Raw genomic sequence first — 19,929 nt, 5'->3', positions numbered from 1 at the left:
CACTTCTTTAAAAGGTCGGCTCCTGACAACTCACTGCAGGACTTAATTAAATGACCTTTCCTTGTCCGAGATGTTTTACATATACTTGGTATGTTGACTTGACCATGCTGCAGTGAACTTTGCTGGTGGACAAAATGCCCCAGGACTTTTTTAAATTTTTGTTCCTCTGGAGAACATCTGCTGTTCCTCAGGAGCCAATCTGGACTTCATTAGCTTCAGTGAGTTAACAAGGGCTGTCAAACACTCACAGACGAGCCAGGATGCCGATTGTACAGGCGTCGTGATTAATATTACATTTTCCTGAGCGGTATGTGTTTGAGTTTCTTTACGCATTGCGGCGCATTTTAGATTTTTGTCTTGTGCTCGGACGAATCGGTGCCGTGATTTCATGATGTGTGACTGGGCCGGTTGTAATGGCACCCGGGGCCTGAAGGGACGGCAGCTGATAAAGCGATGATTGAGTGTTTGCATTTTGTAGATTGTGTGAAGTCCATCTCTTTGTGTGTTTGTTCAGGCATGTGCATATATCTGCAAGTGTGCATGAGTGTGTGCATCAGATTTCTTCATACATTATGGATACATTTAGCATAATGATAGTCTGTAGGGAACAGCACCTTGGAACACAAAGAGGCTTGTTAGAAGTCACTAACACTGGCTGAATGACAAAGTGTGTCAGCGTAATACTTTATAAACTTACGGTAAGTATGTTCAAGATGCATTAAATATTTAAACACTCATAAGAGTATCTAAATATTTGAACACTCGTAGTGTATGCTGTTTGTAAGAGTTGAGTTTCTCAAGTATTTCACAATCTTTCCCCCCCATATTTGTCTTCAGTCACCCATCCATCTATCTTTTATCATACTTTCATTCATTATTAGTAATTCAATCCTTTGGAGATCATTGCTGGGCAGCTTCCATTTACAATGAAATTGAGACTATACAAAACCAAAAAAGGGTAAAACAAAGAAAATGAAAGAGATAATGAAGGCAATAGCACTCTAAAAAGACACGAAGTCCTCCTCTCCTCATCTTGCTGTTGTCCTGCATTGTCAGCTCTGAAAATGGTCCTCAGATTGAGTGTAACATATCAATCCAGGATAGTGTGGTGGAACCAGGTCTCTGTAAAGATGTAGGCACAGCAGTCTCAGACTGCAAGCATCAAGCATCAGTTATGTAAACACATAGTCTACCTTTCCTCATCCCACTGTAGTCCTGCACTAACTGTCCTTCTGTTGAGTGCAATATCTTAATCCGGGATGCTGAGATGGAGACAGGCCTCTGTACAATGTACTTAAAGTAGTAATGGAGCATGTGAGTAACAGATGTCTCATAGCTTAGATCAGTGGTTCCCAACCTTTTTTCCTTGAAGCCCCCCTTGCCTGTGTCCAAGACAAGCCAGGCCCCCCCAACCTGCACACACTAAAAGAATAAAATGGTTAATTACAAACTTTTATGTGCAAAAATAAACAACAGCTATATTCTCCTAATTTTACAATGTATATAGATACATTTCTTCCTTTTTGTGTCATCAGGTGTATCACACACAAACACACACACACACACACACACACACACACACACACACACACACACACACACACACACACACACAACCAGAATAGGCCTACCTCATAGGGGTGTTGGTAATAAATAGCTTAATGAATTTAAATGTGGACCAAGAAATATGTTTCAATTTTGATTATAGAGAGTTTTGATTGGGTGTGTTACTGGGATTTTATGCAGTCCAGGGTATAATTGGCCATTTTGACTATTTTTGATTTTACCATTATATTTCACCTTAAAAACTATTTACCTTGCCTTGTTTGGTGTCATTATTTTCAGCACAACTTCACATGTGTGACTGTACAGTTATTTTTTCATTTGACACACATCTCTCAACTCTCTCACCGTCACTGTCGGTAAATCCACAACTTCCTCCTGTCCGCCAGCAACCAAATCACGTGTCTTGCCATGTAATTTTGTGTTTGGCTGGTGTGGTGCCTTTTTCCACCAATAGGAACGTGTTTTTTCGCTCGCAAACTTTTCCTGCTTGCCGACACTTTCGTGCGAGAAGTCCATTTTGACCGTCTCTTCCTGCACCAAACGTGCAGCAAACGTGACGGTAATGTTAACGAAAAAGCGTGCCGTACATTATTTATCATAAGTTCGGTTTTACTTGGCCTATCAACACAATTTAAAAACTGGTACACAGCTTGAAGGCTGCTCCAATACATAATTCAGACCGAGACTCACTGAGGCTCCGTCTTGCTGCTACGTCATCTTAAATAGGTCACGTGACCTCAGAGGGTTGCACAAATATAACTTTAACCTCACAACCTCAGAACAGACAAAGTCGTGTGACCCTCCTGTGGTCTCTGGCGCCCCCTAGGGGGGGCGCGGACCCCAGGTTGGGAACCACTGGCTTAGAAGAAGTTAACAAGGAATACAGTAAACCTGATGGTGAGATGATCACCAGACAAAACAGGACTGAAATATCAATTTGTCCAAAACTGCCTGTAAAACTGAGTTGTACTAAACATAATCAGCTAAAGTATTTCCAGCTGTTGTTAAAGAGCTGCAGGATCCACTTTTTACAATGAATTCATCCTGATCACCACAGTCAGTAAACGTGTTCACTCTCTTCTTTACTTTCCCCAACTCTCCTCTTCCAGGTTGTGAGTTGTACGCCTTCTGCGGAGCGCTGTTTGGTATCTGCAGCATGATGACACTAATGGTGATTGCAGTGGACCGGTACGTGGTGATCACCAGGCCTCTGGCCTCCCTGGGGTCGATGTCTCGCAGGAAAGCCCTGAGCATCTTGGCTGCTGCCTGGGTTTACTCCATGGGCTGGAGCCTGCCCCCCTTCTTTGGCTGGAGTGAGTACAGCTGGGACCCGGAAGTCATTATCGATCAGCGTGATTTCTCTTAGGGATTCAGTCTGTTGAGCTTTGTCTTATTTCTCTTCTCTGGCTGCTTTTATTTTTGGCAGCGTGTCAAATTCCTGCTGAAAGTTGCCAAATAGATCTGACTTCGCTTTTTGTCAAAATGCCAAATTTTATTTGATATAAGAAATATTTAATGTACGTTCAGTTATCAGAAGATAGATCACGTCATGTTTTCCTGTAGCTGTCATTACAACAGCCCAACAAAAGCGGATGATGAGGTTGTGTCCTTTGTTGTATGCTTTCCCAAATAAGACTGCATGTTGGTGTTAACAGTCTTAGTAAAACTTTGTTTTACTTTTGTCACTATCAGACTGATTTCATAAGAAGAATTCACATAAGTTGTGTCTGCTTATGGTGCAGCATGCAGACAAAACAAAAAGGGACCAACCACAGAGCCCTGGGGAACTCCATTGGTCAGAAAGAGAGAAGAAAATTTAACTATTTAATTATCAAACCAATTTAACTGAGCCTGACATGCCAAACCCATTGTCCATAAATGGGCTCTGCAATCTTAGTAGACGCCATGCACATAATCTAATACAGTATAATATACTGTTTAATGAAGCAACCAATCTGTATTTAAATATATTTCTTGCATGTTTATATAATAAGGGTAATTTCATGTTAACCCACCCAAAATCCAGAACTTTTCCCAGTTCATTCAGTCAAAAAGAGCCAAAAAGTGTGTTGTGATTTGTGTCTCTTCTACGTCTAGATGTGATAGAACACATTCTTCATTTGGGTAAAATATTAATTCCTGGTTTTAATTTGATTACTGTAACCATTCAGCAAAAATATGTTGCCAAGTTTCCTTAGGGTCTCTTGGATGTTTAGGACAATTTTCAACCCAGTCCAGCGAAAAATAAGGTAATGTTTGAGACCCAGAATCTCAATTTAGCTCAGAGGGCAAAACCTCAAAAAATCATAACTTAAAAAGTATTGCGTGTGCAGTTATTGTATTTTGTAAGGCCCCACGAATTTAATTGAAGAAAATCAATGAAATGAACTGGGAGGCCCTGGGTGAGCTGATATTGAATGACCCGTATGAGGATTGCTGGCACTGAACACTATTGAGCCATTAAACAGCCTCTGTCTCTATAATGACTTATATTATTTTGCTCAGCCGGTTATTTCATGAGTTTACAAGACATGTTTGGTATTTTCAGACAGAAACTACACGTATCTTTTAAACACATGTTCTGGAAGTCCCTGTTGAAGTGCTGTCACCTTGTATCTCACCCTGTTGCAGTGGCTGTTTTCTGCAAAAAAATTCTCCTGGGATTTTGAGCCCCCGCTGCCACAACAACTTAACACAACACGCAATAAAAGTGACTTATGGCTTCCTTCCGTGTCTGGAGAAAAGGAGAGTGCTTTCCAAAGGCTGCTGCTATTTGATATCTAGTGTATTTGTGGTGCTGTTATGTATATGCCGAGACAAAGTGGTGCCTCTTCATGTATTTGTGTATTTTTCTTTGCTGGCTTTGTGTGAAATGAAGGATGCAGTCCAATATAGAAGAAGCCTATGGCGTGCATACCAAACACTACGAGTGTTTGTTTTCACAGTAGAAACAGCCGGACGAAAGCTCCAACTGTTTTATCTGATGGATTATGCACGTGTGCCTCCGAGGACCCGCAGTCATACATTAGAGCCTGAGCTTGACAGGTGCTGCTATATATAAGAGAACTCTGCATTAATTTGTATAATCCCATTTTAGTCAAACAATCTTCTTATCAGCAACGCACACGGTATGGCTGTTGGATGGCAGGTTAGGCTGATGGTCCAACATAGATTGACAGCTATTGGACACATTGTCCTCAAAACTGGTTGAGACATTCATGGTCCCAAGGGGATGAATCCTAAGCCCTGATCCAAACTGGTATTAACATGTAACCTGAGTGATTCAATCGTAAGTGGACAGCTCATCAGTGAGTCAGATGAATAATAGGCCCTGTTCTCACCTGGCATTAACATGCACCTCAAGTGACCACTTGTGATTAGATCTCATTTCCTCACTGTTAATGGAGGAAAACACGCACATCCCTGTGCGAACAGACACAATGGTTTTAACATGAAGAAAGAAAGAACTTCATGTATTACATTTACCATATTTTAATGATTTCTCATAAACACAGTTGAGTTTTTCCTGGTTCAACAACTCACAAAATTCAATGTTTTTTTAAGGCAGTTTGGGGACTTTAGCCTATGTTTTGGTTACTCTTAACTTTATTTTATAATTTGATATCTTCACAAATTTAGGATTAATGATCATTAATGATCAAAAACAGCTGCAAATTCCTCATATGTAAAAACTTGATTCGGATTCTGAGATTATCTTTATCGAGACTGCTTCTATGGAGGACAGAAGGATGAATGTGTTACTATTACAGATGCAAGTAGTTCAAGGTCTCCCAGATAGGGAAGAGGCAGTAAGTCATACAATACAAAAGCTGACAGAACAAACACGTATTGTCAGAGGTATCGACGTCACCGCGTGGGAAGCAACCACTTAACTGTGACTGTTCCCCCACAGGTGCCTACGTCCCTGAAGGTCTGATGACGTCTTGTTCCTGGGACTACATGACGTTCACCCCCTCTGTCCGCTCCTACACCATGCTTCTCTTCACCTTCGTCTTCTTCATCCCTCTCTTCGTCATCATCTTCAGCTACTGCTGCATCTTCAGAGCCATCCGACACACAACGCGGTTGGTACACGCACAAACACACACGCACGTTGTTAAGTCATGCTCCTGTCTGCAGCACACACACCTACGTGCATTCATAAACACACACAGGCGTCTGACAGGGTGCCGTTCACGTGTTGATACTGATGTCTTGCTGATTAACGATGTGTCTGGGCTTTTCTATCGATTTCCACTGATGTCTTGCTCAACCTGAACGCTAATGCTGCCTGTGCAGGCGGCGCTGGAGCAAGAGGAATAAATGTCTAAATCAATTAGATGAGCTGTCAAAAATAAATTGACTGAAAAGGGAAAGGTAACACTTTATGGTAACCATTATCAATAAATGGTACATTTACAGTTCATTAAAGTTTAGTTAGTTTGTTATATCAGTGTTAACAAACAGTCAAACACTATGTAAACTATTTATTAAGTAGTTGTAAAGGTGAGATGAACCACACAGTATTTATTAACATTTTACAAAGTATTATAAACATCAGTTACAATAATTGCTCAATAAATAGTTCACCCAATAGTTCATCATTTCATTGTTTGTTAAAGGGGCTTTATGGAACAATTTATAATAATTTACATGTATTAATCACTTTTTATTGGCCATATATGAACTGATTGGAACTGAGAATCAACACCACACTTTGCAACTATGTGCAGATTAAAGCCAACTTTTTTTTAAATACAAAATATTTGACTTTTTTTACCTTATAATAACAGTTTAAAAATCATGTTGATGGCTCAGTGTCTTGTAACAGGGTAGATTGTGTCTCCATCACTATGTAACTCCAGTGAGAGTGTCGGATCACAGCGTTACATACATGTTTACTTCAACAAACAACTTTTCAACACACAACGTTGTTAGGACATAATGAGCTGTGTTTGTAATTAGCTTCTACATTACATCTGACAAATTGTTACAGACCTGGGATCTGCATTTACGACAGTTGCGTCGATCTCAGAAGCTGTGGGCGGCGCCAAATTGCACAAAAAGCCAATTTTTACATAATCTTCTTGAAAGGAAAAATGCCAAATTCTATCCAAAATTACAAATGCAATTGAAAGAAAAAACAAAAAGTGGTTTCATGGGTGTATATTTCTGTGCGACAGAGCGATAACGAAGATCAACTGTGATGGAACGAGAGACTCTGCGAAGAGGTTCAACAAGATGAGGAGCGAATGGAAGATGGCCAAGATTGCGCTCATCGTCATCCTGCTGTTCGTCGTCTCCTGGGCGCCGTACTCCTGTGCAGCCCTCACTGCATTTGCTGGGTAGGCGTGTGTGTGTGTGTGTGTGCTGTGTGTGCTGTGTGTGTGGGCGCTTTGTCAGCAGAGACTTTCTCTTCAGTGCAGTTATGTCAAAACATCCTAATAGGACATGAAAACCATGGTTCATAATAATGAAGCAGAAGTGGCAGTTTAGGGTGAAAGATGTCATTAGAGCCGCCCTGGTTGAAGGTCGTCCATCTGTTGCTCCGTTTTAACCAGGCAGGTGTGTGATGGCAGCAAGTTTGGTCGAGGCAGCACACACAGGAGAGAACATCCACTGGCTTTTCATGTACTTTGTGCTCAATCTGAATGTACCTTGAAGGATTACCTATCAACCAAGCTTTAAGCCCCTGCAGGTTGATTATCACACCGGCTTGTAGTGAAAAGCCCCGGCTGCCTGGAAGGTGGGACATTAATCCCACTTCAGAAACATGGAGGGCAAACTCTTATGCAATTTCATGAGGCCAGAAAAAGTCTCCGCTCTCAGACCAATCCCAGCGACCGATGAGGATTCTGGGATACTCACCATAACAAACACATACATGAGCATCAGATCACAGAACAGATCTTTGTAAAACAAGCTATCATCAGTGCTTTTATAATAACAGAGCATCAAATGACAGTGTGAGAAGAGGTCGCTTGTGGTGATTTATTTCACAGAGCTTCACGATGCGTTCCAGCTCAACTTTCAGCTGTCCAGACCCAATTTAGGCGTTTCGGTTCACTCTAGCTGCGCTCACAGGGTTGTTTTCTGTGAAAAGGCTCTCCAAACCCACTGTACTCGACCTGTTAGCAATCCAGCTGGTGAACGTTATGGATCATTTAGCATCTAAAGGGCCAGATAGACCCCTAGGGAGTTGGTGGAGAGCTAGAAGAGAGTGAATATTGGACTTTCCTTCAGGTGGACAGAAACATGACTCCAAATGAACATCGGTGCAGCTCAGTTCAGAGCAGCTTGTTATAAAAGCATTAAAAGTTGACCGTCAGTGTGTCATCAACAGACGCCATTGAAGGTTTCATGGTTTTAAGGTAGAATGTTGCTGCTGTCACGCTAAATTGTTTTCCATTCAAGTGTTTGTGTGACTGTGCCTCCCACTGCTGTCTCTCCACATTAATCTTGCACAACACACTCAACACCTCCCTCATTACGTGAACGTGTCTCATTTCCTCCCCTCGTTTTTCTTCCTCTCGCCTCTCTGCCTGTCCCTGCTCTCCTCTCCCAGGTACGCTGACATGTTGACTCCGTATATGAACTCTGTTCCTGCCGTGATCGCCAAATCCTCCGCAATCTACAACCCCATCATATACGCCATAACACATCCCAAATACAGGTAGGAGTTTTATTAACAGCAGATTAAATTAATGATGTGGAAATAACAAGTTGAATTTACCATTTATCCAAGATGTTATTGGACACCCATGTTATTGCATTTTGTTAATTTCAAGTTCTTTTTTTTTTTTAAGTGAGATTTATTTTTAATTTTTCTACATTCAGCACCTCTCGCACATATGATTTTATATGCAAAACTCAACAAAAATCAATATAGTAAAAGTAGCAGTGTGTAGGAAGCGGCTACATTCCTACTCAAGGCAAAAAAATGGCGCAGCGTCTCACTAGGGTAACCACTAACTGTCCAAACGTAGCAATAACTCAACACAAGTCAACACAATAATAACAATAGTTCTACAGAGCAGATTCCCCTGAAAGGAAAAATGTGAACACTGAATAACCGTATTTATTGCAAACAGTTTAAAACTCTTCTGGCTGTCAAAGTGTTGTGCTGCTGACAATAAAGAGGTTCAGTGGGTTACATCTCTGTAAGACACCCTGTTGTTTGGAATGACCTCAATTATGTGTGAGTGCATGAGGATGTATAGTGTCGATATAAAACGTTGCACACAACAACTACTCGATTGTGCCGCACATTATGAAGACAAATAAAGAAAAACACACGACCAACGTATTGAAGTCAGTATGATTCAGTGAGTTGTTTAACAATCGAACGTGATGATCACAGAAGAAAGCAGATTTAAACTCAGAACCAGGAGGATGATTTCTAAAGTAGCTCGGTGAAGTTTCATGTGTTTCTGTTTTTCACTCCTGCAGATGTATCTTTGACACATTTGGCTGCCATATCGGTTTTCTCCCCGAGTAAATATTGAATTTTATTCTGGTCGGACAGTGTGTTAAATTCTTGGTATTGCTCTTTCTCTTCTTGCTGCGGGCAAAACTGAGTTGGTTTTCTCTGTGTTGCCAGGTTTGTCTTGGCCTAAAAACCTGGGCTGAGGTCACTCAGTCGACATCAAGCAGATGTATTCAAGTTTCTAGTTGCTCATCAGGCTCAAGTAAATAAGTCTGATAACCACTTAAATAGAAATTATGTATTTATTTTCAGTTTCCTACAAAGATTCCTTCATTTTTAAAGTAGTACCTGTGGCATTTATGGCTCTAAAATGTTGTTTGCGTCACATGGCACCAGTTGACGGAGGACATTGCGATATAAAATCACATTTCAATAGATGATTTTAATTCAGCGTCAGTGGGGAAAATGCTTTAATAGACAGAAGCGATGTCGAGGGCGCTCATCCTTTCCTGTCAAGAAAAGTTCCTGTCAGACTCTGCTTTAGTCGTCGGGGTGATGATGATGATTGCAGGCAGTTGTCGTATACTGACCTCGACAGAGGCAGTGCTTTCAGTCTGTTCCTTGTTTACAATGGGCCGTACATTCACTGCACACTCAAGCTCTTGTATAGAGAAAGAACTCCGGGTACTCGAAGAAAAGAGTGAACAATCAACGAGCTCGGCTGCAATCAGCTGGTCACCTTTGCAAAACCATCAAACACCTGCTGCGTTTGTTCTCCTCTATTCTTGACTTTATCAGCTGCTCGGCCGATGCAAGCTGCATCAATGTCCCGTTTCTGTAAAATATCGACGTTCTGACTGTTAGCCATCGATTTAAAAAAAGGTGTGTGTGTGTGTGTGTGTCAATAAGTTGAGCCTCTCACTCTATTCATCACTAAACCAGAGACTCTGTAACATTACGTTCATGAAGTAAAGTGCATTTCCCCTCCAGCTCAAGTCAGCAGCCAACAATCACAGAATATTAACGCCCAACAATGGAGTCAGAACAGGAGAGAAGATAAATCCATGTTTTCTTGCATAACAAAAGTTAAAAAACAATCCCGGAGATCTCCTCCCGCTCCCCCACTCCTTCAAACTCAGCAGACGCACAAATTAAGTTAAAAATTAATAAATTAATAAATTAAATGGAAAATTAAATGGGGAAAGGTTAATAAATAGTTGAGATAATACAAATGTAAATAAATACAGAAGTGAATTAAAGCCTAAAGCCAGTAACAGAAAGAGACGGTGGATGAGCACCAGCGTCCTGTGGAATCACTTGGTTGTCTTTTCTGTAAAGCTGCGTACGTGTTGCCAAATTAATGAAGGTGTTCTCTTAATTTGCAGTAGTCTACAGTGCCACGACCCCTTAATAAACGACTGTAAATCAGAGACCTTTCTCTTTTTTCTTCCGCTCTGTCTTGTCACTGCTCGGGTTTAATGTGTTCACAGAGTTTGTTTTTGTTTGTTGATTATTTTGTTCCTCATTAAAAGGGAAATCTGCCTACTTCAGCTCAGTTTAGAGGGATGTCCAGGGAGACACACACCTCTCTGTCACATAATAAAATGTGATCGATAATGGCCTTGACTCTTCATCTCTCTCAGGTCGGCGATCAGCAAGTACATTCCCTACCTCGGGGTGTTGCTGTGCGTTACCGGCAGAGACCGTTTCAGCAGCAGCAGCTTCCAGTCCACCCGGCGATCGACCCTCACCAGCCAATCAGAGTGCAAAGGCCACAACAAGCCCCGCAACTCCTCCCTGTCTGAGAGCGAATCAGTGAGTGTATCTCATATCTAATATGGTATGTCGCTGTCTTGCGCTCACTTTGACAAACAGCCTCGACTCACTGGTTAACGATTTGAGTCTGTTTGTGTTTTCCTTTTCCTTTCTCAGGCTCGCTTCTCAGACGCGGAGGAGGACATCTCATCACGGACGCCCGTCAGTCGCCAGTTATCCTGTGATGTCAAACAGGTGCGCCATACCAGCCAGAGGTCAAAGGTGAGAGGTCACAACATGGGAGAGTTTGACAGGACCGCCGCCCACAACCCCACAGACCCGGCCATATGTCTCCTCTCGCAGATCACAGTGAGTATCAGCGTCTGTTTTACGTCAACACACAGTCACTTACTTACTTTAATGTGCAAAATTTGTATTAAAAAGACGCAATGTGGAAGTCGCACATTCCTGTCTTTATTGCGTCAGGCGTCAGAGCGTCATGGAGGGCTCAGTTTAACTTTTCCCACTTTAACTTTTACGATGTATCCTGATGCTTCTGTTTTGGCATGACGTCAGGTCTGATCTTAATCCTCTCCTCCAAATTGTAAAAATTGAAGTCATATTGTTTTGGCGTCCTGTTAAATTCAATAGACGTCGTGTTTATGTTCAGTATTGCATGGCAAGTAAGTCTATGAGGTCATGTTAGTTGGAGCCCATTTAAAAATCCAGGCTCTTCACGGTCTTGAAGAAGCGTGTAATCCGATGAGGTCGAGTTGCTTTGGTCCCCTGGAACTGTGTGGTTTGATTTTGTGATCCCAGTGTTTTAGCTTCACTTGCAGCTCTGCTTTGGAGTCTGGCTAACACTAACTTATCACCTTCAATTAAAGAATATTTCAAATTTTATACAGATACTAAGTTCAAGGAAAGAATACACAAACCTTCAAAGAAGGACGACTTTATAAAAGCTACTACCATCTGATCTGGAGTAAGATAATTGATCCAATGAAGGTTTAAAACCAGCGATTTTGGACTAAAAGCCATGACAACAAAATCAAAAACAACTCCAGCAGCCTTTTTGACTTGAGACTAGTAGAGACATATGACAGACTACAAATTTAGTTCTGGCCGAGCACCGACGTCTCACCTTCATCAGCCAGCAGCCACGAAAACGATGCTCAAACATTTGCTTGAAATTTAACAACTAGAATTTTAAAACGCCATACTGTAACGCTGATCCCCGAAAAGTTTGGAAGCTGTGTGAAACATAAACAAAAACAGAGAACACTGTTTAATGTTCGGATAAACTTATTATTTTGAGTTTGATGCCGGCAACACAACCCAAAAAAAGCTGCTAGACAGGCGTGTTACATCACCTTTTCCTGTAACAACACTCAGTAGGTGTTTGGGAACAATCTGAATGACCTGTTTCCTCTTTAGCTCGAGGAGGACATGAGTCAGTGGCATTTCTGGGTGTTGTTGATCTACTACTTTCGCTTTGCATGATCGAGTCTTAACTTGCATTTGGAGAAGCAGCAACAAACTGTTCACAGTTTTCCAAAGTGTTCCCACGTTCTGATGTCCTTCTTACATTCATCTGTTTTTAGTGCAGAGCCGCTTGAGGGGTCGAAGGTCGGGGGCATTTTTCAGTTTTCATCCTTGCCCCCTCCTGTGAAGAGATTCCTCTGGATTCTCTGAATTTTTTGATGATGTGATTGATTGAAGATGACGAAATCCCTAAATTCCAAACAACTGTGCAATGAGAAATGACGTTCCTACACTGCTGGGCTATCTCACAAAGTGGTGAGCCTGTCAAAGACGACCCTTTCGTACTGTTACCAATGAGGCGAGTCTTGAGTTGCCCCGTTCTCTTTTTCCTGTCACAGGAATCAAACTTAAAATAAAAGCACATGTTTACAAAAAAACAACGAAATGGATCAGTTCAAACGTCGCTTGTCGTTAATCAGTCGAATTCAGGTCGATACGGATTTGCCTTCTGCTTTTAATTTACGTTTTACTGAGCGCCCTAAATTTCCTGGGATCAGGGTTGTATGAACGGAGCTTCTTGGTGACCGTCTGCAACATTTCTAAGCATCGCTCTGTAAAGTCAGTGGAAAACGACAGGTCATTCTATGTGGGGCAGCGGAGCATTTCCGTCTCACTGTAATCATCTTATTTCACAGAAAAAAAAAACACAAGTAACCCACTTTTACGCACACACACACACACACATACAGGCGTACTGCCACGCCAGTCAGGTTCAGCGAGGACTCCATTACCGAGGGTCCAAAGACTAATCCAATAATCTGGGTGTTTCAGTCTTAATCCACAGCTTGCATGATGCTGCCCTGTGTTTCAAAGTAGTGTACTTGTTGGCAGTCAAAGTTGGCTGATTGTCTCTGACCTCCATCTGCCTCCATATCTGCACAGAGCAAAAGATAAACACTTTCACTCCAGCGTTTAATCGTTGACAACCCGCTGGTACTCTTGGAAATTGGCGCGGACACAAATTTTGACATATTGCACCTTTTGAACTAAGGAATTTATTTTGATGAGATTTTAACAACACAGTGATTTCTGAGAAAAACAACAAGACCATAGCTGCTGCTGTTTTAATCCTCTTGCTGTTGTCACATGTGGTTGTTACTGGGATAATGTGTGAACTGTGGGAAGAAACAACACATTCAAAGAGTTCAAGAGTAAATTTGCTGTGTTTTTTACTAATAATGTGACCTGTAGTTTTAGTCAATGACAAACACTAAATGGCTGTTGTTTATGTGCGCACTGTTCAGACTCTGACAGAGCCTGAAGACATCTCCATGTCGGACATGAGTCTGAAGACAACCAGTCACCTGCCTGCTACTGTAAGAGTCCATCGCTCGTTCACCTCTCGCCCTGTGCAGTTAATGTGGCATCTGTTTTAGTGTTTTTATTTTTATTTTTCAAATCAAGAAAATCAACAAATCCCATGAAAAAATGAAACCGACGATAATTTATTGTACTAACAACTATCATCTGTGTGGAAAAAGAATTACAACATTATCAGTGTCAGTTCAAGCAACCGAATCATCTCGGGGGGCGGGGCTTGGAGCTGAAGTGGGTGGTGCTTAAGCCAGAAGTGGGTGGGTTCAACCGGAGGCTGTTACTTTAAATGTGAAATTTATGAGTTGATCAGTATTTCGTATTTATTAGAAAAACATTTAGAGAACAACCTCAGAATTCAGCTTCAGATCAATGTTTTGTTTACAAGAAAAAGAAAAACATTGATACATCAGTTTTTTTAAGCTAATCTATGCACTGTAGTGTCATGTTAGCTGAGCGCTTGCTCAACCTTAGTTTCCATCCAACTGTTATTCATTTTCATCTTTTCCAGTAGACAAACATTCATCAAATCAACTCATCGAACGATCATAAATAATGTGTTTCCTCCTTTATGTTTCATCTTTTGAGGTGTGACAGCAGCGTCCTTTTAGATACACCATAACCTCCTTATAGTTGCGTAACAGCAGTGGCTGGAAACAAGAGTCATTGCTTCTGTCGGCTTTTTTTAAATTTGGTTAAAATGTAGCTCTTAAGATACATTCCTTCTTTGTATTGGTCTTTTCAAGGGATTTGTTATATGTTTTGAATAACTTTTACCATTGTCAGCCTTCCTCAGTCCTGTCCAGATGTTTGTCATTTGAATCTGAGCGCTAATTAAAGGGGCATGTCACTCATTCTACAGCACTACTCAATGATCCTTCAACATTTGAAATAGATCGTTGAAAATAGCTCTGCATGTAACGTGAAATGTTCCATCCAGTTTCATTAATTTCCTTCTGCTGTGACATCCATATTAATCATTACTTCAAGCTGCCATTATCTGCTCATACTTTCACACTTTCAACCAAAGTGATTGTGTTGTCTGTTTTTCGGATGCCTCCCACTGTCAATACAAAGGAGTGAATTGATGTAAAGATTGATTGACTACTCCCCCACAGAAGTTATCGACTGGCTGATTGCTCTGTAGAGAAGAAAAGAAAAGAATGTTGTGCTGAAAATCACCCTTGTTTGATGGAGCTGCTCTGGTACAAAGAACGACTTCCATTCACAGATAAAGACTTCAGATGGACTTAACCCTATGTTTTTGGGTTAACTGTTCCTGTTAAGTTCCAAGATAGTTTGTATAACCTTTTTGTTTACAATCGCCTGACTCCTGCGTGACTTCCTTCTTCCTGTTTCTCCACAGTCATACGTCTGAGGAACAGTTTAACAAGAGTTAGATGAGAAGAATTATACCACTCTTGTAGTGCAGTCACATGCTGTATAACCCCCTGTAAAGCCACAGCTTGTGCTTCTTTTTGACAGTTTAAGCAATCAAGATAGCATGTTAATTAGCTAGCTTTAGGGAGGCTGATTTGTTGCCCCCCCCCCCATACGCCATATTCTCATGGCAGCCATTTTCCTCCAACATCACACTGACATCAGAGCTCAAATTTTTTCAAATATAAAATATTTTCAGCGCTTCCTCACTGATCTGTGACTGAACAGACAGTTGGACAGTTAAAATCTTGAGACATCTGGTCAGTTTTCAACGTAAAGCAACATTTTTGATGACCCGTTAGCTTCTGTAAGTCAACAGCTAATGTTATTAGATTTCTAGATAGCATTACTACCTAGCATCTATGTTTCTTAGAAAAGGCATACATTCATTCTAAAATATCAACATACATTTTGGACACATTTATTAAAACCTGTAATGGGAAACACACTAGTTATAATCAAACGGTTATGTAAGCTAGGAGGCTAATGCTAACGTTGGCTAATAGGTTGGCTATGTTGCTTAACCTTGAAATGCGGTCCGATGTCCTCTCACATTTTTGGGGTGGAAACAGAACAATCTGGAGGAAATTCGGGCCACATTTCATGATAGGCAACATATTAGCTGATGTTAGCATTCAGGCACCTCCTAGCTAACGTTAGGGTTTGATTACATCCGGTGCGTTTCACCTCCAGGTGTAAATAAACGTGTCCTAGATGTGTGTTATTTTAAAATAAATGTATACCTCATCTATCATATAGCGTAACACATGTTAGCTAGGAAGTGGTTCAATGTTAACATTAGCTATTGACTGTCATATTCATTAAACTTAGTTCTTCTGCACTGTCTTAGGACGTAGCAAGGCTAGCTGTTCCCCCCTCTTTCCAGCCTTGATGCTAAGCTAAGCTAACCCACTTCTGGCAGCAGTTTCAATACTTAACAGACATAAGAGTGGTATTAATTTTCTCATTTCAGTCCCGGCAAGAATGCAAAAAAGCGTGTCTCTCAAATTATTCAACTATTAGATCCTAGCTGTAATAAAAGAGAAGTGATCTACTTAAACATACTCAGCAGGAGAACTTTGCTCCTCAAGCGCAGAGCCATTGATCTCACCCGGTCGACCGTGTCGTCAGTCCACCTTCATCAAGGGCACTGTGGGAGAGCCATTCATCAATCCAAAACAATCAATGCCTTTGATTAGCTGTGACTGCTTCATGCCTTGCGCTAACAGGTTAAGTGGAGGAGAGTTGTATTGATCCAGATCACAGCGACAGTTCATACGGTTCAACAGTCCTCAGTCACAATACCTGAACATCTCTACCTCTTCCCTCCCTTCTTCCGACACAGCTGGAGAACGTGATGGAGGAGTCGGGGCCAAGGACCACGTACAAGACGCCATCCGTCATTGTCACCTCCATATCCAGCCCGTGTATACTGCACAGCCCTCCCGGTTTCCATGGCAAGCTCAAACTGACCAAAACTTACAACCCAGTTGCGAAGGAACCCATTGATATCGTCAGACTGGAGACGACAGTGTTACAGTGAGCAGCTGGACAAAAGTGCAACAACAGTGTAATCGTGTGTGTGTGTGTGTGTGTGTGTATGTGTGTGTGGGAGTGTGTTTCAGTATTTTCCTCCGTTGTACTTTTCTGTACCAGCATGCTTTTTGCTACTTAGCGTAACTTAAAACCAGAGCATGCCCTTATTATTTGTTTTTTTGCACAACAGTTTGAGTGTGAGCAAGTGAGCGTGAATGCCCAGTAAATCTAAAAAAGTACATGAGCTTACATGCGCGCAAACACGCTAATGTACTTTTTCTGACATATCATGGTGGTCGGAGATGGTTTTACCTCAGAGCCAGAGGCAACGAATCAGCCTTAAAAACACAATATGAAGAGTCTCTTTCTCAAAGGTTGAGTATCCATCGGATTTTTATTTCGTCTTGGTCCAGATTCTCGTCTAAATATTTGAGTTGAAGAGTCATAAATTATAATCCCTTTTTCTTATTCTTTGTTGGTTTGAAGGTTAAGTCCTCTTGATGATGCCACACAGCAGTTGAATGTTCACTGTTATGTTTTTGCGGTTTAATTTTTTATGATTCTTGGCCATTAAGAAGTCAGCTGGGGACGTAAAAACTGTTAAATATATCATTTTTATTGGTGTTCCGGAGCCATATTTTACACACTACATGCATTGTGGCGTAGACACAAGTAGCTCCATACTTTCTTAAAAGTATGAAATCATTTTCAAAACAGAGCCAATTCTCGAAACCCAGCACTAAGTATGTCTATTGTTTGTGTTTCTTCTACTTAAGGATGTTGGAATAAACTAAAAATATTGATTTAGAAATGCATTAAGCAGTGTTTTTTTCCTGGTGGCACTACAGATCCCCCTGCGAATCAACACCATACAAACAACTTCGAGCCTGCTCCAAGCTAAAAAACAAATTTCTGAATATAAAACAGTGAGCAGACAAGAGGTAGTTCACTTTCACAGCACCTAATGTCAGAGAGTAAACGAGTAACTGAGGAGGACCGTCACAGAGTTTTCGCATGTCAAATTCTCGGAGCGCAACATCTGGCTTTTCTCATCAGTGGGACATTCCCCGCGTCCAAAACACCATTGTGATTTCTGTTCAAGAAGTGCTCGACCTGCTTTGAAAGAAGCACAGAAGTAAAATATATGATGAAGTAACCACGTAACTGTAACACTGTCACTGTCCTGGTCGGCACTGTGCAAGCGCAACAACAGAGAAAAGAAAGAAGCGAGAAGGCTCGCTCCATAGCTACGTCCGACAAATAAAATACGATGTGTCTGATTCTGAATGTTACTGCTTATGAGTATTTTATAATCAAGTTTATATAAAAAAACATTCCTTTCTACTGTTCTCTGTTTTCCAGCAGAGTTTTTCAAGTCGAATGTTGACACACCAGAAAAAAACAGGAAGGCGAACGCATCCACACCTGAAACAGGAAATGAGCCAGTCCACTGTTTTCAGGAGTTTATACGTGCTAATTTTTGGAGATTTTTTTTTTTTCACAGGAGCTGGCAGATGAAGTCCCGAGGGCCAAAATGACCCGACAGGTGGCTAGAAAGTAGAACTTCACCGGGATCTTAATATGTTGCTTTGTTTCTACTAAGTAGTTTTTTTAGCGTCTGCGTTTCCCAAAACATCAAATGTATTCAGGCAGCCCACACATGTAGATTTCTGAACTTGGAGAATTTTTCTATTTCGTTTGAGTAATTTTGTATTTATTATCTGAAGAACTAGTGCAATGTCTTTCTGGGGTGGTGCATTAATATAAATATGTAAAAAAATAATAATAATAATAAAAAATGGCCTACTTACTGCACAGTTGACTCTGACACTGAGATTCCACTGGATTCGTGTCCTTTGCGTTCCGGCTGAATTTGGCTCAATTGCTGCATCGTGCTCTGGCATCCGGCAGAAATAGAAGTCCTGCGTATCTGCTCGGTCAGGGTCCGGACTGCTGGAGCTGGGACGGAGCGGAGCCGGACCGGACACGTATCCGATGGAATCTAGCCGTAAGATGAATCCAACGCAAACTGAGACTGTATCGTTAACTATTCTCTGGGACGCACTTCTTACGCTGTACGTTAGCGCGGATAAACCGGCTGCTCAGTCCAGTCTTTCTGCCCTCTAGTGGTTGAAAAACGCTTCAACGCATATTTAATACGAGGTGATTTACTTCTGAACTGTGTAATCAGACATACAATGCGACCGGGCAGCAGAGGAAACAGTCAGTTTTGTTTTCACCCCCTCTGGCTCTTCGTCATTGATTTTTCCAGTCCTGGTGACCCGAAGTACCACAGTTTGGGCAAATTAGGTCACAAATATGTCACGACATCATAACACATCAGCTAACACTGTGTGTGTGTGTGTGTGTGTGTGTTCGCATTGAAAAACAGAAGTCAGTACTGTACTTTGCTTTTCTCCTGATGCCATACTTTTCTGTAAACATGTACTGTTAGATCAACAGGTGACGGTTTTCTACGTGACTCTACCGTTATGAGAGTTTGGTTTCAGGATTGTGATTGTCGACCTCATCGAGACACACGGAGCAGCGTCACCTTTTAAAAATCTGTCCGACTGAACGAACGTCACGTCTTCAAAAGCTATTTTTCTTTCTCCACTTTTTTGTACATTGCAGTTCCCTTTGAGATTCCTAAGTCTGCTGCATCATTGACTATGATTGTAACAAGTGTTCTGTTCAGGCGTCGATCTTAAATCTGACACGCGCCGTCATCGTTATGTTTGTTTAACGACCGATCGTCAAATTAGAGTGTTTGTTAACGAGGGTTGATGCATTCCCAGCGCTGCTCATCTGTCCTGCAGTATACCCGTCAATGAATGTACAAAAATGACATATGGCTAAAATTTGGAATTTTCGACAAAAACAAATACATAATGTTGTTATATATGAAATTTCTGCTTTATTGAAGTGATGTTCTATGAAGTGATGGTTTCATGTTTTTGTTTTCTTTGTACAAAATGTTTTGTGTTGTTTATTATTTATTTTTCTAAATAAAAATGGTTTAAAAATGCTCGACTGGTGGATGTGTCCTCGTGATTTTGTGATGCTTGAACTAGAACATGCATTAAAGAGTAATTTGGGTAATAACATAATATTTTTGGTCGTTTCAGTAGATCGCCTCAGCTGGCGGTCGCGACGTGCTGCAACTTAATCCTTCGGGGCGACTCCGACCGTAAAAGCAACATCCACTCAAAGTGATGTTCTTGTTCACTGACAGGTGAAGGTGTCTGACAAAACTAAGGAAATGATCCCTACCTATTTTTTAAATAAAAAGATCATCTGTATCACACAGGACTGTTAAATCTTTAGAAAGGTGAGTTGTTGCAGGA

At 41.2% G+C, this 19,929-nt stretch overlaps 1 protein-coding gene across 5 annotated transcripts in view; it reads left to right on the top strand.

Moving 5' to 3' along the window:
• The window catches only part of opn4b (opsin 4b), a 105,196-nt gene that overhangs the window by 78,304 nt on the left and 6,963 nt on the right, over positions 1–19,929 (top strand). For 3 of the 5 annotated variants that reach the window (XM_030399813.1, XM_030399814.1, XM_030399811.1), the window contains 8 exons: positions 2,676–2,879; positions 5,480–5,651; positions 6,750–6,911; positions 8,132–8,239; positions 10,636–10,807; positions 10,925–11,116; positions 13,537–13,608; positions 16,392–19,610. In XM_030399813.1, the coding sequence (XP_030255673.1) occupies positions 2,676–2,879; positions 5,480–5,651; positions 6,750–6,911; positions 8,132–8,239; positions 10,636–10,807; positions 10,925–11,116; positions 13,537–13,608; positions 16,392–16,589 (1,280 nt within the window). In that variant the 3' untranslated portion in view covers positions 16,590–19,610. Of the gene's footprint in view, positions 1–2,675; positions 2,880–5,479; positions 5,652–6,749; positions 6,912–8,131; positions 8,240–10,635; positions 10,808–10,924; positions 11,117–13,536; positions 13,609–16,391; positions 19,611–19,929 lie in introns of those variants that run through there. The other 2 variants (XR_003981850.1, XM_030399812.1) reach the window with 2 other exon arrangements.

This window comes from Sparus aurata, chromosome 20 (assembly GCF_900880675.1).
Source record: "Sparus aurata chromosome 20, fSpaAur1.1, whole genome shotgun sequence".
Classification (NCBI taxonomy): domain Eukaryota; kingdom Metazoa; phylum Chordata; class Actinopteri; order Spariformes; family Sparidae; genus Sparus; species Sparus aurata.
The sequence above is the reverse complement of the archived record's forward strand: the minus strand, read 5'-3'. Positions and strand labels throughout refer to the sequence as shown.